At 38.4% G+C, this 25,040-nt stretch overlaps 1 protein-coding gene across 2 annotated transcripts in view; it reads left to right on the plus strand.

The window, feature by feature from the left end:
- Positions 1 to 25,040, plus strand: part of PRKG1 (protein kinase cGMP-dependent 1) — a 1,422,417-nt gene that overhangs the window by 1,172,788 nt on the left and 224,589 nt on the right. For both annotated transcript variants that reach the window (XM_066349797.1, XM_066349796.1), the window contains exon 6: positions 18,336 to 18,413. In XM_066349797.1, coding sequence (XP_066205894.1) covers positions 18,336 to 18,413 — 78 coding nt within the window. The remainder of the gene's footprint in view (positions 1 to 18,335; positions 18,414 to 25,040) is intronic.

A 25,040-nucleotide genomic window follows, 5' to 3' on the forward strand; every position in this document is an offset into this window, starting at 1 on the left:
ACTCGAAACATCATATGTCAAGACTGTAGTAACCCGAAGACCCCCCTGTAAATGCATTTTAACCAAATCAGTTAAAATAGGAAATGAAACTATATGGAAATTTTGCTTATTTGGGACAGACACCTCATTCTATAATGATGCTAGGTAAAATATATATTATATATTATGCTACAATCTCTGTTTCATTTTCTACATGCATTTGCCTCCATAGGAAGTATCTGACCATAGCCATACAAAGCAATAATTACTAAGTCAGACTCATTCTTTAATCTCAAACAAAAATGTGCCCATTCCCTCAATGTCATTGATCCACGAGGAGCCAAGTAGGGAAATAGAGTAAAATTTTTAAAAAATATTCTCTTGGGGACATTTATTTTAAAGCAAATTGCCTATGAGTTTTTCCTCTAAATACACAAGCTTAGAAATAACTAGTTTCTGTTTTTGGATAAGAAACTATAAGAAATTCTTCTAATATTTCATCTCAAGTTTTGAGAAGTAAAATAATTGAGGTATGTGCTTCGCTTTGTAGCTGCTACATAATTTTTATTCAGATGTTAGAAATAGCTAAATAATTATTTTTAGTTCTGATCTCTCAACTGAAAAGTGGAGATAAAAATAGTGTTTTTAATAAGTATCCAAAGAGCTTCTTGTAATAATCCAGGTTAATATGTATAAAAGTTCTTTGCAAATTATAAACTATATGTTAGTAATACTAGTTTACTAATTATTTCACAAAACTGAAAGTATTATTTTGTCAAGTATATTTGTGTTTTAAAAATAGTACAAAATATTGCCAATTGAGCTTAATTCAATATACTAAGTTTTTGTTAAGCCCCTTCGTTAGCAGAAGGCATTCTGGTGGCTATAGTTGGAGATGAAAGAGAACAAATAATGTGGACTCTGTTCTCCTTTGAGTACAAGATAGATCGGTAAATAATGACTAAGAACAAAAGGTGGAAAGGCACAGGCTGCAGTTGTGAGATAGTAGTGTTCTATGGTAAAGAGGGCCTCTCGATATAGAGAATCAAGGGAGAGCTTATCAGTGAACTGGACTTTATATAGAGAGGTGGTAGAGAAAGATCATTTCAGGCTGAGGGAATAGCAGATGCAAAGCAGATGCCAGTGAAAAGGAAGACAGCTAAGCCCCTGAAGTGGCTGGAGTATATATAAGGGGGTGGTTATTTAAACAAGTGCCAGGCCCCAGAGGGTCTTATATTCCACAGCTAGGAGCTTGAATGTTCTGCCATGGAGAAGGTTGACCTATTCAAGTTTTTGAACTGCAAAGTTGTAGGATTACTTCAGTGTATTAAAAATGAATTTCTAATGATAAATTTGAGTATGTTGCAATAAAATTGAAAGTTTCAAATTTCTTGTATCCAAGTAGTTTTCTTGGCATTATTACTACCAACATATTTTTTTTTTGAATAAGAAAAATTGGTCTTCCATATGTATAAAACTTAGGAAAAAGTCAAACTGTAAGCAGAGGCTTTCTAAACCAAACTTGAATTCAAATTCTACTTTTTAAGTTTAATTGCTTGGTGATCTTAGAAAACTATTCAACTTGTCCAAGCTTCCATTTGTTTTAGCAAAATGGAGATTTTAAGACTTCAATGAGTCATTGTACTAATTGAGATATCCTTAGCACATTGTCTAGCAGATAGTAAACCTCAAATTAATAGTAGCTATTATTTTTTTACTAGGTGAGTTAACATTACAGTGTTAAAGTGAGTTTTTATAGTTATTATAAAACATTAACTTATATTGTTGTCAGGAGAATTAGTGAAATTTCAACCGATCATTTCTTTAAAAACAGCCTCTTTTTGTCCATTGCTGGAAATAGATAAATAAACTTGGTGGAAGGCAGCCTCAAGCCCTGTGGTCCTAGTTCAATGCAAATGAGTTCATCAGCAGGGTCTCCCCAGCAACCATGTTCTGTAAATCTCTGCTCGCAACACTGCCTGAATTGAACATACTCCATAAAGTAGGTAAACGCCCTCTGAGTGTTGGGATGACAAAGGTCCTGGCTTTTATTGTTAGCGGAGGATGCCTGCGGAAACTCCATATTATGGCTGTGGGTGCAGGAGGTTGAAGGGAGCAGTAGGGAGGCAGGTCTTTATTAAAGTCTAAGTATGGTTGTTAAGGTGGCTACACCTTCTTGGCTTTTTACCATACAAGCCTTCACCCTGGCAGGAAAAAAAACTGAGTAGTATATCTATATCCAGCATATATTTTTATTTCTATAATTTTTATTCAGCATGTTTTTAATATTCCAAATTTTATTATAATATACTAGTATCACCTGACTAGTATTATCTGATACATGGACCCAAATGCCAGCCTAGTGCTTTTGGGGTGCATGGGTCTCATTCAGATGTGTGACTATAAAGCAAATGCCTCAGACCCAGAAATCCAGACTTCTTCCTCCTGGTGTCAAGGCTTATGGGAAGCAAACACTTTCATAAGAAGGTTGTGTTTTTAATTACAGCCAATGAGAGTGCTTCAACACATAACAGATTTGGGGCCAGGGCTGATAAAATATCCCCTGTGACAACAGTACTCCTCTCGAGAGTGACCAAATAGTTTGTGATCACCCTCAGATCTCTGATCTCTCACCTGTGTTTTCTCTGAACATTTTCTTTCCATGTTTTTATCAGTAAGTACCCCTTTCAATGCTGTTTTTTCTTTAGTTATGTTGTTCATTTCACTTTTTCAGCTATGTCGGGGAATAAAGTTTTTCTTAACCTCTTAGAGTTCCTGGCTGGGTCTGAGAAGTAAACTGACAAGAGAGATTAACAAGAGAAAAATATACAAATGTACTTAATAGAGATTTTATATGATACACAAGCTTTCATTAGGAAATGTAGACCCAAAGAAACAGTTAGAGCTGAATATTTTATGCTGTTTTTATTTGTTTGTTTGTTTGCTTGTTTTGAGACAGAGACAGGGACAGATCAGGAGAGACAGATAGGAAGGGAGAGAGATGAGAAGCATCAGTTCTTCATTGCAGCACCTTAGTTATTCATTGATTGCTTTCTCATATGTGCCTTGGCTGGGGGACTACAGGAGACAGAGTGGCCCCTTGCTCAAGCCAGCAACCTTGGGCTCAAGCTGGTGAACTTTGCTCAGACCAGATGAGCCGTGCTCGAGCCGGCGACCTTGGGGTTTTGAACTTGGTTCCTCTGAGTCCCAGTCCAATGCTCTATCCATTATGCCAGTGCCTGGTCAGGCTGTGCTGGATTTAATGCACAGTGGACAGTTGTGTAGAAATATCGTAGGTCCAGGAGTGTGATGTCAGTGTAGTAAACTGGCATGTATGTAGCAGGTGTAGAGAAGCCAGTTTGTTCAGATTCTTTTTGGTGTCCATTTGGCTTGCAGGGGTCTCCAAACTTTTTACACAGGGGGCCAGTTCACTGTCCCTCAGATCATTGGAGGGCTGCCAAATACAGTGGTCCTCTCACTGACCACCAATGAAAGAGGTGCCCCTTCCAGAAGTGCAGTGGGGGCTGGATAAATGGCCTCAGGGGGCAGCATTGTGGCCCGCGGGCTGTAGTTTGGGGACGCCTGGAAGAGTGTTCCTTTCCTTGGGGTAGAGGGAAGCATCTCTCACGTAAAGGTTTTATAACCTGTTTTGGTGGACCAGGAACAAGGAAAAGGTCAGAGTGAACTTCCTGCTTCTGCTGTTTTCTCAAATTCTTTCAGCTTATAATATTCAATATGCCAAGTTGCCATGATTTGAGGTAGCATGTCCTAAACCCCATTAGCTACTTAGCTTTTCCAGCCAGGACCTCTGGCCTAGAAGACAATCTGTCTTCCAGTTCTGTACAGATTTTCATTACTGTGTTTTCTTGATTCTTTCATTACAACTAATATCACCAGTAGTGATGTTCATTCTAAATTTAGAAATCTTGGAATATGTGCAAAGCAGGAGCTGTTTGAGGGGTATGAAGGTGAAGTGTTTCTAGGGCTTCTGTTCAATATGTTTTCACAAGTTATTAACACATTGAAAAAGCAGTATATCAATGAGTACAAAGGTTGCTCAAGTAGAACCCTGACTATTGCTCCAGCTCATTCCTGGGGCCCCTAAACCTCCCTATGACCCAGGAGGCTCTTGAGGATCCTGTTCCAGCTTGTATCCTTTCTGATTGGTTAGTGCCTTTTAAGTATTAATTATTAAATATTTTCTTATATCGCCTTGGTTATTACTACTGGCAAACACTAATTCATATTCTGGAAGAAGCCTTTCTGCTTTTATCTCATAGTTCTTGAGAAGTATCTCCACCTCACCCCAGTGCACTATCTCTGAGCAGTTCTGTGCGTATTGTAGAGCAGTGGTCCCCAACCCCCGGGGCTGTGGACTGGTACTGGTCCATGGGCCATTTGGTATCGGTCTGCAGAGAAAGAATAAATAACTTACATTATTTCCATTTTATTTATATTTAAGTCTGAACAATGTTTTATTTTTAAAAAACGACCAGATTCCCTGTTACATCCGTCTAAGACTCACTCTTGACTCTTATCTTGGTCACGTGATACATTTATTCGTCCCACCCTAAAGGCTGGTCCGTGAAAATATTTTCTGACATTAAACCGGTCCATGGCCCAAAAAAGGTTGGGGACCACTGTTGTAGAGTATAAAAGGGGCCAGGATCATAAATGATTCTTTAACCTCAGCTCTGAATAAGACCACTCTCAAACAAGTCTGGAGAGAAATAAACTATCTTTGAGGCAAGAAGTGCATCCTCCAATGTGTAAGGAGCTTTTTTCCCCATTGTATTATCTGAATTTTCTTTGCTATCTCGTCCTTCTGGTCATTAATTACTCAGATGCCTCTTAAACTGAATAGTGGCTTCACAAAGAGATATGTAAAATGTTTATTTTAAAGAGGTAAAATATTGAGTGAATTCTACACACTGTTTATTCACCTCCCTATATATTTGTTATACAGTTTTATGAGAAACTGTGATTAATCTTTATTTACTATATTTATTTTAGTAGAAACTTCAAAACATATTTATGCCTTAGATGGTGACTCTGAGACAGTAAATTATAGGGTTCCCTGTAACAAGTGTTATTATCTATCAGGGCAAATAATTTTCAAGTTCTGCTGAAGTTAATTGCCTTTATAGATCAAATTGTTAAATTTGAGTTATAGTGTAATTATATAGAATGGGAATGCCTGCTTTTTTACTCTATAAACAGTTATACTCTGTTGTAAAATGAATAGATATGACATGAACTAATCTTTTAAAAGATTTTTGGCATTTTGTGTGTCTGCCTTGATATTACTCTTTGTCATTATATGAATATGTTCACATCAAAAATATCTAAAAGTGAAAACAGAGATTGAAAATTCACTTGGAAAATCATGCTATCGAAGAACTCAGTTGAACATCAAATAAAATCCCAGCATTTTTGGAAATTCAGCTAGATTTTTCCCTCCTCTGTCTAATATTCATGGTGAGGATTTAGTTAGTCTAGGGACCAGTGCGGGGTCAACAGCTGTCTTTGAATAATAAACTCTGAAGCTATTCAAGCAGGTTACAGAATAATTATCTGATCTAACCACCAAAGACAAAAGGCCTCAAATATGTTTGAAATTCAGAATACAAAATAAGAATTTGGTATCAGTTGACCAAAATCTGATATAGTTTCATTGTACTGTGAGAGATTTTAGTTTGTTTAGATAATTGAGTACTTGAATATACAAAAATGTAAATGGAAATGATTGCATCTTATCAGATAGCAGGACAGATGGGGTGGAGGACTGAGGTGAGAAGACAGGAAAGCCAGATGAGAAAACAAAGTGAACTGAATCAAGGTGATGTTTATTTAATGGAGGTTAGACACCTCTCTAAAAATGAGCCAGTATTTTCAAATTATGCATACCTTTTCAAAAGTTAAAAAAAATAATAAAAAAATAAAAATATCCACTGCTAGTGATTTTATTAATGACAATTTTTTTTAACATTTCTTCTTTTTTTTATTAATTTTACTGGGGTGACATCAATAAATCAGGGTACATATGTTCAAAGAAAACATGTCCAGGTTATCTTGTCAATCAATTATGTTGCATACCCATCACCCAAAGTCAGAGTGTCCTCCATCACCTTCTATCTAGTTTTCTTTGTGCCCCTCCCCCTCCCCCTTTCCCTCTCCCTCCCCCCCCCCATAACCACCACACTCTTATCTATGTCTCTTAGTCTCGTTTTTATGTCCCACCTATGTATGGAATAATGCAGCTCTTGGTTTTTTCTGATTTACTTATTTCACTTTGTATAATGTTATCAAGATCCCACCATTTTGTTGTAAATGATCCGATGTCATCATTTCTTATGGCTGAGTAGTATTCCATAGTGTATATGTGCCACATCTTCTTTATCCAATCTTCTATTGAAGGACTTTTTGGTTGTTTCCATGTCCTGGCCACTGTGAACAATGCTGTAATAAACATGGGGCTAATTGTGTCTTTACATATCAATGTTTCTGAGTTTTTGGGGTACATACCCAGTAGAGGGATTTCTGGGTCATAAGGTAGTTCTATTTTCAGTTTTTTGAGGAACCACCATACTTTCTTCCATAATGGTTGTACTACTTTACATTCCCATCAACAGTGAATGAGGGTTCCTTTTTCTCCACAGCCTAATGACAAAATTTTTAAAGGTGATTTCATGTAGAGGTGAGGACATTGACGTCATGAATTTTATTTTATTTATTTATTTATTTATTTATATTTTTTTTTTTTTTTTTTTTCATTTTTCTGAAGCTGGAAACAGGGAGAGACAGTCAGACAGACTCCCGCATGCGCCCGACCGGGATCCACCCGGCACGCCCACCATGGGGTGACACTCTGCCCACCAGGGGGCGATGCTCTGCCCATCCTGGGCGTCGCCATGTTGCGACCAGAGCCACTCTAGCGCCTGAGGCAGAGGCCACAGAGCCATCCCCAGCGCCCGGGCCATCTTTGCTCCAATGGAGCCTTGGCTGCGGGAGGGGAAGAGAGAGACAGAGAGGAAAGCGCGGCGGAGGTGTGGAGAAGCAAATGGGCGCTTCTCCTATGTGCCCTGGCCGGTAATCGAACCCTGGTCCTCCGCACACTAGGCCGACGCTCTACTGCTGAGCCAACCGGCCAGGGCCGTCATGAATTTTATAAAGAAAAAAAAAAACTTATTTCATTAAAGTAGTGTTTGTGGAGTGAGGAATTTGTTATATATTGGGGCCTAGTATGTGCATAGATATTTACAAACACACAAAACTTTTATAAACTATATTTATACCATTGTAATATATTTGACATTTTATATATTATTACATTAAAATGCTGCTTATATTTCACTAACCAGATTTATGATATTGTTAATGGATTACACTACGCAAGGGGCAAAGAAGATGGAATCATGGCTTTTCCTCATTTCTTGGACTCTAGGAGGATGCAAATCTGCCAGTAATTCCTATTCATCATGGGGCTAAAGTCCCATTAGCTCCTTGGAGAAGCTATATCTGGGGCCACTGCACTGCAAGGGATCTTACTTCTCACTCTCAGCCAGACTATTGGCTTGATATATTCTGGTACAAGTCATAAATTAATTTTCTAAGAAAAGTACCCACAGTCCCAGGACTTCATGTCCTAGAGATTTTTCCCTTATCCTTGTCATCAGCGTGGAAACTGGTAAGAATCAGCCCCAATGCCTTGTTAAGGTAAGGATGATTTACAAGTCAAGGTGTCCTCAGGATCTGACCATACAGTTCTGGTCAAGGTGTCCTCAGGATCTGACCATACAGTTCTGGTTCGGACAAGGCTTAAGCTGGCTTGATATTCTGTTCCCATGATGTCTGTCCTATCCAGTGTGGTCAGACTGGCTTATAGAGCAATCCCTGGGTTTCAAGTAGAACTGGATACCTTAGTTGAGACAAGGTCATTATAATGCCATCAAGGCAGATGGGAATTCAATGATTCAGGTATTTAGGACAGAATGCAAGTTCCTAGTAGTTAGAATGTATCATAGCACCAGTTAGGCAAAGTTCATGGTGAAGGAGTTTGATAAATGGTATTGAATTTTCATCAAGGACTATTATGACATCAAGGGGCAGCTATATAGACATAGATCCTCAGCAATGGCAGTGGTACAGACTCATATTCATGGCTCCAGCTATTTGTGTCTTAAATTAACTTGGTAACTTAGGTAAATGTGGTACCTTGAGGACCAGTGATAGGCAGGATTTCTATCCAGAAGTCTTAGTTATCTATATTTGATTTTTTAAAAAGCCATATTTCCTGCTTATAATTGTGTTCCCACTGTGTCTAAGTCCTCTGGGGGCTCTTAAGAGTGGACGACCCCAGTTCATTGGTGATTACAGTGCTCCTTATTTAATACTGGCATTCTCATCTTCAGTGGCATGGCGGTCCTTGTAGTAAAAGTGATGCCACTGGTAATAGTGATCTTGAAACCATCCTTTCTTCCTGCAGGCATCTAGCTGGACAAGTTATAGTGGGATTGTCCTGGGGAAATGTCTGAACAGGCAGCGTATGTGTGCTTTGTTTGCTGAGCTTCCAATTTTGACTCTGCAGAATATGTTTTTGCATTTCTTCTAGTCCACAGAGCATTAATTAAGGCTCTCTCTGAATAAGAATACAGAGTAAGGGAGTGGAGTTTACTGTTGTGAGTTTCAGTGATTGAGAACAAAATAGTAAAGAACACATGAAACTTCAGATTGTTTAGAGGAGTTGACAGTCACTGGATTAATGGCATTTGAGTTGGAAAATGACCAGATGAAAATAAATGCATTTAAACCCTGTGAATTTTTAGATTCAGCTACTCTGACTTTACTGTTCTCTTTGTAAATTGCATATACTCACTGTCTCTGTGCCTTTACAGTGTTCCCTCTGCTTGGAAAGCCCTTCCCTTTTCTCCCTATTTAGCAGGGAATCGCTACTTGCCTAGGAAAAGCTATGTATTATTTTTGATAAATTACCTTTATACAATCCTATCTCTACACTAAACTTTCTTTGATGATAATAAGAAAATGATTTATATGTATATAATGTTTAGAGTGGGACAAGCTCTATATTTTATGACTGTTAACTCATATAATCCTCACAAAAATTCTGTTTATGCAGAAATGATTACATCTTTCAGAAAAGGAAACTGCACAGGAGGGTTAAGTGACTAGTTCAGGGCTCCAGAATTGGAACGTGTAACCAGGCAATCTGGCTTCAGTATCTGATACTTAATCACCATGCTATGCTGCCTCTCAAGTTAGGGACTATGTTTTCCATATTTCTGTAGCCTCAGTGAAAAATACAGTATTTCATGTATAGGAGGCATAGATAAATTATATTCTTTGAAATTAATGCCTGATTAGACTCTCCTAACAAGGGCATGTTTGTCTGCGGACCTGAACTTTAGGTTTGGTGATAGAGGATTTTATAGGTAAGTTTCAGCAACATTGGAGCCAAGTTATTGTCCAGCTCAAGAGGTGTGGGGACGTCCTAGATATAAAGAACATGTCTTGAGTGAAAGCTGAGAGGTGGCTTTGAAATAGAAAAAAATCTATAGTAGAATGTATATCCCAGATGTCCAGTTGGTTAGGATGATGGTGGTGTGAAGAAGAGAAAAAAAGTTCTAGGTTTTGATTTATGTGCGTGTGTGTGTGTGTGTGTGTGTGTGTGAGTGTGTGTGTGAGAGAGAGAGTGTGTGTGTGAGTGTGTGTGTGTGTGTGTGTGTGTGTGTTCTGGTTACTTTGTGGTTGGTGATATGAAAAACGAAATAAGTTTCCTTTAGAGATAGGAAAGAGGATACATCAAGCTTGTAGCCTTAATAAGGTTAGATATTATCTAAGGAAATGCTTCATCAAAGAACAAGTCCCCTTGACAATTATTATTCCCTGAGAGGGAAATGGCCCAGTTACAACATATGGTGCTAAAAATACTGCTGTCCGTTGTTAGTAGATCACTGGTTCTATGATGAAATCTGTGGCACTACAACAGATTTTTCTACAACTTCCAATTCCAAACCACCAGAATTCACGGATAGCAATGTGAAAAACTCGATAATGTTGCAGTGACTATTTTTTTTTTTTTTTCATTTTTCTGAAGCTGGAAACAGGGAGAGACAGTCAGACAGACTCCCGCATGCGCCCGACCGGGATCCACCCGGCACGCCCACCATGGGGCGACGCTCTGCCCACCAGGGGGCGATGCTCTGCCCCTCCGGGGCGTCGCCATGTTGCGACCAGAGCCACTCTAGCACCTGAGGCAGCGGCCACAGAACCATCCCCAGCGCCCGGGCCATCTTTGCTCCAATGGAGCCTTGGCTGCGGGAGGGGAAGAGAGAGACAGAGAGGAAAGTGCCGCGGAGGGGTGGAGAAGCAAATGGGCGCTTCTCCTGTGTGCCCTGGCCGGGAATCGAACCTGGGTCCTCCGCACGCTAGGCCGACGCTCTACCGCTGAGCCAACCGGCCAGGGCATGCAGTGACTATTGACGTAGTCATCTTTCTTAGCAGCCCTGGATAATCTAAGTCCGGACATACCTAATGAAAAATTTACCAAAGTCCTAGATCAAGAAATACTGTTTGTTGTCACCTAACTAGTATGTATTTTGATTGATCAAGCTGTTTAGTGATCCTGCTATCCATGAAGAGGTTTTGTCTTTGAAATAAATTTGGGCTGTTAGGGAGAAGTAAGAATTTCCTTTGAGGACTTTCACTGATTTAGGCTTCAGAAAGGTAGATAGAAAAATTTTTAAGTTTTCTTTTTTCTTTTTTTTTTTTTTCTGAAGCTGGAAACGGGGAGAGACAGTCAGACTCCCGCATGCAACCGACTGGGATCCACCCGGCACGCCCACCAGGGGGCGACGCTCTGCCCACCAGGGGGCGATGCTCTGCCCATCCCGGCGTCGCTCTGTTGCGACCAGAGCCACTCCAGCACCTGGGGTAGAGGCCAAGGAGCCATCCCCAGCGCCCGGGCCATCTTTGCTCCAATGGAGCCTCGGCTGCGGGAGGGGAAGAGAGAGACAGAGAGGAAGGAGAGGGGGAGGGGTGGAGAAGCAGATGGGCGCCTCTCCTGTGAATCGAACCCAGGACTTCTGCACGCCAGGTCGATGCTCTACCACTGAGCCAACCGGCCAGGGCCTCTTTTTCTTTTTTTTTTGATCTCATATCCTTCTTCTAAGATATTGCTAATGAGGCAGGAATCATGACTTGAGATCATATTCTTCTCAATTTGATAATTTTCCAATTTTTATATTTTACCTCCAGAATTTATTAAATATTCAAGCACACTAAGGTGGTTTATACTTATTAAAGTTATTTTTATACTGAGTAGCAATTACCATAGTACTGTAATCATTAGGACAGTGTCAATTAATAAATGTCCCATGCTTTAATAAAGACTTAAAAGTAACTTTAACCTTAAACTTAAATAAGTATAAAGGTGTAATTTCTGACTGAAATAATTTAGGTGGTAATTTACTTCAGAATGATATATTGTATATTAGTTTATATATGTTCAATGAAATTTAATTACATATTATTTTAGAGTTGGGGGTTGAAAATAACATCACAAATTGAAATATAATGAATTTGCATCCTCTGTTAACTTCATTCTTAGGCACTTTATTCTTTTTGTTGCAATTGCAGAAGGAATTGTTGTTTTTTTTTTTAATTTCTTTTCCTGGTTTTTATTGTTAGCATGTAAGAATGCAATAGATTTTTGTACATTGATTTTATTTACTGCAACTTTACTATACTTGTTTATTGTTTCTAATAGTTTTTTGGTAGAGTCTTTAGGCTCATAGAAGAGAGTTATAGTGGTTACCAAAGGGAAGGTACCTTTTACTGGTACAATAAAAGGTAAAGGGGGTCAAATATATGGTGATGGAAAAACATTTGCTTTTGGGCGGTGGGCACACAATACAATATACAGATGGTATATCATAGAATTGTACACTGTATAATCTTATTAACCAATGTCATCCCAATAAATTTAATTAAATAAATATAGTGTATCTGATATCAAAATTATGAGTCTAATCTGAAAAGTGACAATGAATTATACATAGTCACCAAGGAGCAACTTCCCAGACCTCTGAGTGCCGCATCCAGTGTCACACTCGGCGTTCTGCCAAATGTCAGCAAAGATGTGCAAAATTTTAAGTTTCAATGCACAGGTATATTAATGTTGAATTCTGAGAATACAAAGACATGCATATGAACAATAAAGGCTATACCCATTTTTGGTACCTGTGTGACAAATACAAGATTGGCTACTTTTAACTTATAAATTTAGAAATAATAGTCAAAGTTATTGCCTTGGGTGGATGCATTGCTTACATTTAGACATATCAGTTTTCTTACTCTATCCATCCCTATAATCTATAGTTTATAATTCAGCTTTCCCATTCAAAATAAAGGAGTTTGGACCAAATCTATCCTTAATGTGGATTATACATTGAATGCTATTGTATACTAGGAATAGATATAACATAAATTTTTTCAAATCTTCTGGACAGCAGGTGATAGGGATAGGATCACAGAGAGCAAATGATAAAAATAATTTCAAATCATGATGGGTGTCGTGAAATAGGCTCAGTTGTGCTGTTGTTTGCAGCTGTGTTTGTCATAAACTAGTCATTCAAGTGTTCAGTGGAACCACACGGCTTTGAAGAGCCTTTTAATACAAAAAAAGTAAAACTAGGATCTAGGATAGGAAATGAATGGGAGTAAAATGCACATTATAAATGAAAAAGCCTTGCTGAGGCCTGAATGATGGAAACAAGATAATGACAAAGACCTTGAGGAGGAGGTTTCTTGATAAAAGGTCTAATGAATACAAAGCTCTGAGGAGGTACTCAGTCTGGTAAGTACAAGGCACAGAAAAAGCAGTCTTTCTGAAACAGACTGAATGAGGGTGAGAATGGGACGAGATGAGGGTAGAGAGGTTTAGAGGGGTCCGAATACAGAGAACTTTATCAACCATGATAAGTGCTGTGATTTTATTGTTACTAGAAGCGATTTAAGGTTTTTTAAGCAGTAGAGAATTTCAAACTATTTGCTGTTTGAAAGGTCTCTTTGGTTGCAGTGAAAAGAAGAGAGAGGTTAGAGTAGGGTGAGTGGAGAAATAGGGAGGTCAAATAGGAGGACATTGTAGAAGTTCAAGATGTGATTTTGGCTTGGATTAGGGAGTTAACAGTGTGAATAGTGATAGACGCCTGGTCTGGGCACATGTCTTGAAGAGAGAGGCTTTTCTAATGGATTGTCTGTGTACTGTGGCAGAAAGGTGAAGATTAAGGAGGGCTACTTTATTCATGCAACTAATATTCTTGAGTTCTTATTCTGTTCCAAGCCCAGTGTTAGCCACTGAGGGTATTGTAGGTATATAATGAGACAAGTTACAGAGAGGATGTAGCAATGGGAGTGCTTAGGCCTGGTGGTAAGAAAGGAGTGTGGCACAGTCAAGAAATGGTCCCAAGATGTCCAGAAGGGCTGAACAGCAAAGTAGGGGAGAGTGAGAAGAGTTGGAAAGGGTAGCATAAGCACACTAGCCACAGTCTTATAAGCCTGGTTAAGGTATTTAACTTTTATCCTAATAACTATGGAAACCATTAAAAGAAACTAAGTTGCTAAGGTTTATTTCCATTCTATACTCTAAATGTTCCTTTGATTTAATTTGAAATAAGAAAACGGTGGAGCTGCAGAGTGACCTTTAGAACACAGTGAAACTGCTGGCATTTCAGTAACATAATTTTAGAGACTGTCGAGGAGTCAGCATGCAGTCATCTTCCCCTCAGGTGCAATCGAATATTTCAGGTTAGCACATTCATTATGGTCCTAGTATTATAACAACATCAATATTATCTTTCTCCGGTTTGCAATGCCTTTGGCCATTGTTCCATAGGCTCCTCTCCGGACTCCCCAGTTTTATGGGCTTAGGCAGCATGAAAATATGTACAGTGAATACCCGTGCAGAGATGCTAAAATAATTGGTATGGCAGTTATGAGTGTCAGGTTACAAAACCATATCAGATGACATTAAGAAGGTGATTAGATCACTTTCATGAATTAATAAAGAGATTGGCTATTCCTGTCAAACTTCTACTCTCTGGGATGAAGGAACTAAATTCATAACAGAGCCTACTGTTCTAAACATGAGGGGAGCCCACTGTCATCTGGGCACAGCGTGGACTCTCAGGAGGAGCCAGTGTGTGACAGACAGCTGTGAGGACAGGAGGGGGACCAGGGCCTGGTGCCATGATTTAACCCCAGGATTCAGCCGTTTTAGATGCCACTAATATTGGACTATGCTGTTCTGTGACTCAGTACCTTCTCATTGTGTTAGGTATAGTCGAATTTTATTTAATTTACACGCAGAAAATTGTGACTGATCTATTTGTTTCTCACTAAAGGGTGACTTGGACACATATATGCTTTACAATGTAAAAGATACTGGTTGTTGCCCACACTAAACCACCCTGCCACAGGTGGTGGTGGGGAGGAGGAGGAGGCATGGCCCATCCTTTTCACTATCTCCACCACAGTTCATGGTGGGACATGAAAGAAGTACCTGCACTGCGTGCCATTTCCACCCCTGATTAGTGATATGAACTTGGGCTAGTCACTTAATCTGCGCTGGCTTCAGCTTCTCTACTGGAACTCCTCCTCGGGTTATTGTGAAGCTTCTATGAGATAAGGGCCATGAAAAGTGCTTTGTCCACTGTGCTAGGGATAGAGATCTGACGGGGCTATATCCCAGACTCCTTCCTCACCTCTCAACTGAAACACCAAGGATGGGGAAGATACCAGCTTTCACCACAGCAGCTGGCAGGCTCTGAACTCCAGAATCAACCAAAGCCAGAGCTTCCAGGAGAAGGCAGGAGCCAAGTACTTGGTTATAGCCCACTAGCTGCCCATTGAAGTTATCTGTTGCTGTGTAACAACCCCCAAACCTAGTGGCACAGAGTAAGGATCATTTACTGTGCTCACCAATTCAGATGAAACAGAGATGACTTGTCTCTGCTCCAGGATATTTGGGGCATCTGATGGGGACACTCCAATGCTGAAACAGGGCTCAGCTACAAGCTTCTCACTCACATGTCTTCCTCTTGGCTGCATTTAACTGAAATGATGCAGAGGCTAGGCTAGGCTAGCCCTGTGAATTGGATCGCTGATACATAGCCCCTCCATGTGGTTTCGGCTTCTCCCAATATGATGCTGGGTTCCATGAGGGAGTCTTTTGTGAACCAGGTAGAAGCTTCATAGCCTTTTCTCTTCCAAGCAGGCTCTTGTTACAAAAGAGCCACTGAGGCCACACCATATTCAAGACAAGAGCATTAGACTCTAGCTTGTAAGGGGAGAATGGCAAAGTCACCAGGCAGGAAAGTTTGTGGGATGGAAGTTATTTTGTGGCCACCTTTGGGAAATAGGGCTGTCAGAGAATTGCAGCATCTCAGGAAAACTTGGACCAAAACCTCAATCTCCTCTGCAATGTTGTGGGTTGTGCTCACCCAGCCTCTGCTGATGTATGCTCAAAGCATAGTGTCCTTTGCTCACCAGGGCAGCTCATTCCACCTTGGAGCAGCTTATACCTGTATACATTTTTTTTGTGTGTGTTGAGATACCATTGGGAACTTTTGGTTTCCTCCCTTTAATTTTTACACACTCTGAAGTGTTCCAGGGGGAAGCTGCCTCTCCATAGCTCAGTGGAAATTTGAAAACAGCTACCTCAGCAACCTGAATTCTGAGTTTTCTCTTCTCATAGCCTAGCATTCCAGCTCCACCAGCCCTTCCTCATGGGATTGGTTTCTCTGTGCCCTACCCGCATCTCAATCTCGGCCCTTCAGAGACTATTCAGGTTTTTCTATGGAGTAGATATCCTCCTGGGATTATCCACAGTCCCTCCTCCCCATTTTCCACTGCCAGAGCTTTGATTTCATTCTAATCGTTTCTTGTCAAACTTAGTGGGTGACCTTGTTGAATGACCATTTGGAGTAGTTGTATTCCTCTTGCCAGGCATTTATTTAAGAATAGGCATGCAACCCAAGCCAAGGAAACATAGGAGATAGTTGATAGATTCTCTAGAACTTTTTCTCTAGAAGGAGTTGTAAGATGAACCCAGATGTGATGACTGGAGCATTGGCAGTTGTACTGGGGCAATGAGGGCCTATCCTAATAGGGAAAGTCAACTGAATGAGGGAAAGAATCTGAGTCCTTGGAGGACTTTTTGAGCCAATAAATTAACCACCCCTAAAACTTTTCATTTCCACACCTCTTGTTACACGAAAGGCTAAATGTCTTTATCATTTGTCATTTATTCAATAAGTTATATGGAATAACTAGTACTTTTCTAGGTACAAGGTGTAGGAAGGAAAGAGATAGCCTTTTAAGAAGAAGATAAATGAGGGAAATGAGCTTAGATGAGCTGAGAAGTCTTCACATTTTTGGTCATTTTAATTTCAATCTTTCTAGTTTCTTTCCAAAATAATAAATATCTACTATATTATTTAACCAAAAAATAATGCTAATACTTTTGGGGGGGGGCATGGCATCCTGTTGATCAACATCCAGTGACTGCTTTTTCGTACTTCAGTTAGGTTTTCAGAATCTCCTCCACGGGAAAGAGTCAGATCTCTGCTAGATTGTACAACATATCATGCAAAAGATAACAATAACATACAGGATAGCATTGTGCATACTGGATTGTTTGGGTGTTTTGAGAGCTCTTAGATTAAGAACCAATTGAAAAATAAGACTAACAGTAAAATAAATGGAACTAATATATTACCATTACTGCTAACAAAACCTAAGCTAGGGGTTGGGTTTCCTAAACTGAATCCTCTATTTGAGCTGACTTGTCCTTTCTCGTAAGTCCAGATGGGGGCAGGCTTCATTATGCCAGGGAGGAGATTCTTCCCCTGAAGGAGCAGCAGAGAATGCCAACCCTCTTTCAGAGCTACCTCCCATCAGGAAGAAAGGAGAAGCAGAGATAAGCATATAAAATACTTCTAAATTTACCAATCAGATAAGTCACTCCATTTCTCTTGAAATGCCATCAAAGTAAGATCTATTGGATGGTTCAACTGATTCAGAGACATTCAGAAATGTTTGTTGAATTGATACATAAAAGTAGACCATTGTGATTTGCTTTTCAAATCTGCACGTCAGAAAGATCTTGTTAAGTGAAATAAATCAGTTGAAGAATGTGTGTTCTGTAATCCTAATTTTAAAACTTGTTTGAAGAAAATAATTTATGTTTGACTATAAAAAATAGATTAGCTAGTTTGTTAATTTTTTAAATATACAAAGAAAATTATGGTTATTCATGTCAATTATTAATGAAAGGCAATTTTAAGAATAGATAGACTAAAGTATTTGGAAACATGGCATTGAAATGTAAGGACAGGTCATAGCCAAGTCACATGCAAACCAGGATATCTCTTTCCTAAGGAGTCTGCAAGGTAATATTTTCTTTTCCCAAATATGACTCCCTTGGTAAGCTGAGGAGAAGGATAGGACCAGATGGCATAGTTCTCATTTCCCTGTTATCCCTCCTGACCCAGCAATATACTTTCTCCCACCTCTCCTTATAGAAAACACTTTGGTCATTTCAGGAATTACCTTAACCCTGGGAGTGAACCCAGTCACTATGTCAGAGTTAGAGTGCTGACACACTGACTGTGATAATTGTGCAGGCTCACTTTGCTCCTCATTTGGCAGTTTATAAGTTCACAGATGCTGAACCAGAATTCAGTCCATAAAATTAAGACATTGCATTTGACAGACCCAAAGCTAAATTGCTGAAGCAAGAACAGTAAAGCATAAAGCAATGCCTTAAAAAGTAACTAGGGCCATCAAACCCACACTAAAAGTCAACGTGCTTTCAAAATGAAAATGTTTAGAAGCTGCAGTAATTTCTCAGGGGGAGAAAAGGCTATCATTATGAGAATACTAAAACTAAGTGAGGATAACAAATAAAATAATACAGAAGACCAGTTTAATTAGCAGCTCTGCTGTTTTATTTTATGCTTCAGTTCACGGGAGAGAGAATATTTCCATCAAACTATTAAAATAAACAAATTTAAAGTTATGAATGTAATCATCCAGAATAAATGGAATTAACAAAGTAGTTTTAAAAATGAGTGTGATAGAAATGATAGAAATGACTTCTCTGTAATTATTACATTCATTGACTATTATTCATTTTTAAACCCTGATGAATTCTAGGTTTGGGTAAAACTCCATGAAGATGAATGCATCCCTTCGGGGCTGATATTGGAAGAGGTTGAGTTGTTTGGCAAATTACTTCTTTCTTAATTTTTTTTTCTGCTGCTGTTTTTATTTTTCAGACCCACTATGAAAATGGAGAATATATCATCAGGCAAGGTGCAAGAGGGGACACCTTCTTTATCATCAGCAAAGGAAAGGTAAGCCTCAGTAGAACAAGAGAGTGATACAGGTGGGAAACGGGTTCCTCAGTGACCCCAGGAGCCGCACACATACAGGGGCTTGGATTAGGCTGGTTTTTTCATTTTCTGAAACTGAAAGAGCAATATTTGAGTATGATGAATTTCCCCAAAATAATGCACAATGAAGAAAAGGTGTAACTTTGAAGACCAGTAGTCTGTGCTATAATATAATCATGATGCCAGATGCCACTGATATGTCTGATAAGTGGGAAGATTTCCTTAATTAAAATTATATAATTGAAAAGGAAAAGAACAGAAAAAAAATTATCCAGTCATTAGGAGTAGTAAAAGCGCTGAAATGAAACATCTGGACTTCAAAATCAGATGGCCCAAGTTTGAATTCAGCTATGAAACTTACTAGTTCTAGCTAGTATCCACAGGCTAGTTCCTTTACATTCAGAGGGCAATAAGGATATAAATTTATCCATGTTTCATTTCATTTTATTTTTTATTTATTTATTTATTTATTTTTACAGGGACAGAGAAAGAGTCAGAGAGAGGGATAGACAGACATGAACGGAGAGAGTGAGAAGCATTAATCATCAGTTTTTCATTGTGACACCTTAGTTCAGGGGTCCCCAAAGTTTTTACACAGGGGGCCAGTTCACTGTCCCTCAGACCATTGGAGGGCCAGACTATAAAAAAACCTATGAACACATCCCTATGCACACTGCACATACCTTATTTTAAAGTAAAAAAAACAAAACAGAAGTAGTACTGTACGTGAGTGACACCATACTTTGCATTTGCATTCTGTGCTCCTCTCACTGACCACCAGTGAAAGAGGTGCCCCTTCTGGAAGTGTGGCTGGGGCCGGATAAATGGCCTCAGGGGAACACATGCAGCCCGAGGGCCGTAGTTTGGGGACCCCTGCCTTAGTTATTCATTGATTGCTTTCTCATATGTGCCTTAACCACGGGCCTTCAGCAGACCGAGTAACCCCTTGCTCAAGCCAGTGACCTTGGGTCCAAGCTGGTGAGCTTTTTGCTCAAACCAGATGAGCCCGCGCTCAAGCTGGTGACCTTCGGGTCTCAAACCTGGGTCCTTGGCATCCCAGTCCGACGCTCCATCCACTGTGCCACCGCATGGTCAGGCACCATGTTTTATAATATTTTATCTTCTTAAATAAACATTGAATGAAAACTAAAAATTATTAAAAGGATTAATCATAAGGCAAGAATAAATGAGGTAGATAAGGGATATAAACAAAAATGTATAATTTATTCCTTACTATATATTTTAAACTTTTCAGTATTATTAATGTTTTGCAGTTTTCACTTAAAAATTAAGAAATTAAGTAAATTGGAAAATGGAGACTTATGCAGAGTACTATTCAGATATTATATTGCTAAAAATATCTTTAAAAAACCCCTTAAATTCTTTCAACAGTAAAGTCATAATCATTTTTGCATTTACGTATGATTGCATTATAACCTATAATTTAATCTTATTTTGCTTTATCATAAATGATCTGTAAAGAATTAGTATGCATTAAGTATAAAAAGAGATGGAAAAGAAAATGCAGGCAGAAGGAGAATTATATAAATTTTCATTTTTACAATTCTTGAAAATAAATAAATTTATTTCCTCTTATTTAACAAATATGACTTGTACCTTATGACATATGAAAGTAGAAAATATATGTAAAAGAGCCACAAAGAGCAGGATATGTGAAAGATTATAAATATGTTGAATCACATTTTACATAATCCTCTTTGAACTAATTCCGATCAAGAGCGTGCATATGTCAATGTTTATAGCAGTGGTATGTTATATTAAAGTGAAGAAAATAATATTCATGCATTTATTATACCCATTTTTGACTGAGATTAAAATGCCCCAGATAAAAATAGAAGTCAAGAATCAGCTTCTTCAAAGGCATCCTGAAATGACATGTCTGACCATAGTTAGTTAAAACTCTATCTTGTTTTTTTCATTGCTAGATGATAAGAAGCATTAGCATTTTGTGATTTATATAAAAATTGTTAAAGCTTACCACTTATTGTTTTATTTCTTAATGTTGACTAAAGAATCAGTGAATATTAAAATTTTCATGGATATAAATGATTCCATTGGTCATAGGGAGACTTTTTACCCTCATAATCTCAGTGTATTTTTTCTTTATTACATCTCTAATTCTTTGCTAGCAGGAAACCATATGTTTATCAGGTAAGATAAATTTCTGACAGTCTTATGTGAATACCCTATTACTGCAAATTCCCAGTGCTGCCCAAAAGAAGTTGTGTTTGTAATCAGTTTCAGCTGATGACAGGTGCATTAGTGGTGTGTTTTATGAGTTTTATAATAAGTCTAATAGAAGTAGCACAGAAATCACACCACAGGAACCAATACCACTGGCAATATTTAAGAGCACCACAGGGATTCTGGGAAGGAAGTAGCATAATATATTAGACTTTTTGACACATTCAAGATCATTATTTTTGTAAGCTAAGCATTAAGAGACATTTTCTATCCAAGTTTTTCAGGTCAAATTAGCTGCTATAATTCCTAGTTATATAAATTACATAATAATTAATATGATAGATTAATATATTAATTATTTTAATTCTAATATTAATGCATTGGAATCACTACATTAAGTCTTAAAGCAGAAGATGAATATACTTAAGTACCAGGAGGAAGGAATAGGAGGAGAGAAGAGTGATGAGAGTAGATTCAGGTAAACTGTCAAATAAGTTGTAGAACTGAAATTTTCTAAAATTGTATGCCACCAAATTCAACAATATAGAAGGAATAGATAAATTCCTGTAACTATACAATCTTCCTAGACTGAGTCATAAAAAGTGTATAATTTAAATTGACCCATAAGCAGGGAGGAAATAGAAACAACTATCAAAACATCCCCCCAAATAAAAGTCCAGGACCAGATGGCTCCACTAGTGAATTCTACCAAACATTCAAAGAAGATTTGGTACCTGTCCTTCTCAAAATCTTCAAAAGATAGAAGAAGAAGCAATACTACCTAACACATTTTATGAGGCCAACATAAGCATGATATCAAAACCTGGCAGAGACAACAGAAAAAAAGAAAACTACAGAACCATATCTAATGAATACAGGTGCAAAAATACTAAACAAAATACTAACAAACCAAATACAACAATACATTAAAAAAATACATCACAATCAAGTGGAATTTATTCCAGGAGCACAAGGATGTTTCAATATATGAAAATCGATCAACCTAATATACCACATAAACAAAACAAAGAACAGAACTCATATGATCCTATCAACATATGCAGAAAAGGCATTTCGTGTACTACAATATTCCTTTTTGTTTAAAACACTCACTAAAATGGGTATAGAAGTGCCTGACCTGTGGTGGTGCAGTGGGATAAAGTGTCGACCTGGAACACTGAGGTCACTGGTTCAAAACCCTGGGCTTGCCTGGTCAAGGCACATATGGGAGTTGATACTTCCTGCTCCTCCCCCTTCTCTCTCTCTCTCTCTCCTCTCTGAAAAAAAAATTGAATAAAGTCTTTAAAAAAATGGGTATAGAAGAGAGGTACCTTAACATAATAAAGGCCATATATAACAAACTATCAGCTAATATCATACTAAATGGTAAAAAATAAATATGAAAGCTTTTCTTTTAAAATCAGGAAAAAGACAAGGCTGCCCACTGTCTCCACTTTTATTCAACATAGTTCTGGAAGTTTTAACCAGAGTAATAAGTCGAGAGAAAGAAATAAAAAGCATTCATATCAAGAAAGAAGTAGAGGTATCAGTTTTTGCAGATGATAGGATACTATATATAGAAAATCCTAAAGACTACCAAAAAACAAACAATTAGAAACAATGAGCCAATATAGTAAAGTTGCAGGATACAATATTGATACACAAAAGTCCAGTGCTTTCCTACACGCCAAAAATGAAACTTCAGAAAATGAACTCAAAATATAAATAAAGCAATTTTTTTTACAATTACAATAAAAAAAATACCTAGGAATAAACTTAATGGAGGATGTGAAATACCCATACACTGAAAACTACAAAGCATTATTGAAAGAAATTGAAAAAGACACAATTAAATGGAAAAATATTTCATGTTCATAGATTAGAAGAATCAACATAGTTAAAATGGCCATATTACCCAAAGCAATATACAAATTTAATGCAATCCCCATCAAAATCCCATTTTCATTTTATAAAGAACTAGAATAAAAATATCACCAGGTATCTATGGAATCATAAAAAACTCTGAGAGCCAAAAAATCCTGAGAAAAAAGAATGAAGCTGGAAGTATCAAACTACCTGACTTCAAATTATACTATAGAGCCATGATCATCAAAACAGTATGGTATTTTTCTGAAGTTAGAAGCAGAGAGGCAGTCAGACAGACTTCCACATGTGTGCAACAGGGACCACCTGGCATACCCACCAGGGGGCAATGCTCTGGCCCATCTGAAGTGTTGCTCTGTTGTGGCCAGAGCCATTATAGCACCTAAGGCAGAGGCCATGGAGCTGTCCTCAGCGCCCGGGGCCAACTTTACTCCAGTGGAGCCTTGGCTGTGAGAAAGGAAGAGAGAGACAGGGAAAAAGAAGAGGGGGAAGGGTGGAGAAGCAGATGGGGACTTCTCCTCTGTGCCCTGACTGGGAATCAAACCCAGGACTTCCACATGCCAGTCCAACATTCTACCACTGAGCCAACCAGCCAGGGCAAAACAGCATGATATTGACAGAAAAACAAACATACAGACCAGTGGAACAGAATAGATAGCCTAGAAATAAAATCATATATATATATATATGCAAATAATCTTTGACAAAGGAGCCAAAAATACACAATTAAGAAAAGAAAGAAAGCCTCTTTAATAAATAATACTGGAACATTAGAAAGCCACATGTAAAAAAGTAAAACTTAACTACAGTTTGTTCACTTGCACAAAAACTAATTCAAAATAGATCAAAAACCTAAATATAAGATCTGAAGCAATAAGTTACATAGAAGAAAACATAAGTACTAAACTCATGGACCTTGGCCATAAGGAACAATTTATGAATTTGACCCCAAAGGCAAGGGCGGTAAAGACAAAAATAAATGAATGGAACTGTATCAAACTAAAAAACTACCGCACAGCAAAAGAAACTGACAACAAAACCAATATGCTACCAACCAAATGGGAGATGATATTTGCAAATAACAGCTCCAATAAGGGGTTAATATCCAAGACATATAAAGAATTCACAAAGCTTAGCAACAAACAAGCAAACAATCCAATTTAAAAATAGGGAGAGGACCTGAACAAACACTTCTCCCAAGAAGACATACAAAGGACCAACAGATATAGGAAATGATGCTCATCTTCACTAGCTATTAGAGAAATGGAAATTGAAAATATAATGAGATACCACCTTATACCTGTTAGATTGGCTATTATCAACAAGACAAGTAATAACAAATGTTGGAGAGGTTGTAGAAAAAAGAAACTCTCATTCACTGCTGGTGGAAATGCAAATTAGTACAGTGGTACCTTGGTTTTCCTCGATAATCTGTCTGAAAACAATCGGGGAAATTTGAAACTGACAAATCCAAGGCAATTATTTCCATATGAATCAATGTAAATTCAATTAATTCATTCTAGACACTCCAAAATACATCCCAAAAACACATTTTGTAGAGAATAAATGTAGTATTTAATACTAAGAATAAGAAATTAATATAAAATGAATATAAAAGATTAATGTAAAGAATAAATGAACATTTAACATGGCATTTACCTTTCTGAAGACACTTCTTGGCGTATGGAAGATGGCAAGGAGGGGAGAGAGAGGTGCAGATATTATTGTTTGGAAGGGGAATCCCCCTCCATCAGGACCTTAGGTATCAAGGCACTGTCTGGGGTCACTTCCCTTCTTGGTCTTTTGGCACTAGGACCAGCTTCAGAGTCCGTGGACCCATGTCTCACAAGAAAGCTGTCCAAAGAGGTCTGTTTCTGTTCTCCTTAAGATTTGCCTAAAATGGGGCAAGACACTATCATTAAACAAGTTGGCAACATGGCCTGCAATAGCTTTGTCTGGGTGATTTTTCTCCACAAACCCCTGTACAGTACCTTACTCCACATGGAGAAGATGTCCTTAATCTCTGAAGAAGGCACATTCTCCCCTGTCTCTTCTCATGTGAAGTAATTTTTTCATCTGCCGTCTGCTGCTCTTCTAGGTGAAGGTCTTGCAGCTCTTCTGTGGTGAGTTCTTCACTGTGGTCATCCACTAACTCTTCCACATTCTCACCACTCACCTCCAAACCCATGGACTTCCCAAATCAACAACTGACAGCACCACATGCATAGAGTCATCAGGGGCAGGCTCAAACCCTTCAAAATCTCTCTCATGCACACATCCTGGCCATAATTTCTTCTAGGCAGAGTTCATTGTCCTGGATGTCACTCCCTGCCAAACCTTATCTATGATGCTAATGCAGTTGAGATTGTTGAAATGTTTTTTCCAGAACTCTCTTAAGGACAATTCTGTATTTGATGTCCTCAAAGCACCTATGAAACATTGCTTTTGTGTACAGTTTCTTGAAATTGAAGTGACATTCTGGTCTATGGGCTGGATGAG

Source organism: Saccopteryx leptura, chromosome 9 (assembly GCF_036850995.1).
Source record: "Saccopteryx leptura isolate mSacLep1 chromosome 9, mSacLep1_pri_phased_curated, whole genome shotgun sequence".
Classification (NCBI taxonomy): domain Eukaryota; kingdom Metazoa; phylum Chordata; class Mammalia; order Chiroptera; family Emballonuridae; genus Saccopteryx; species Saccopteryx leptura.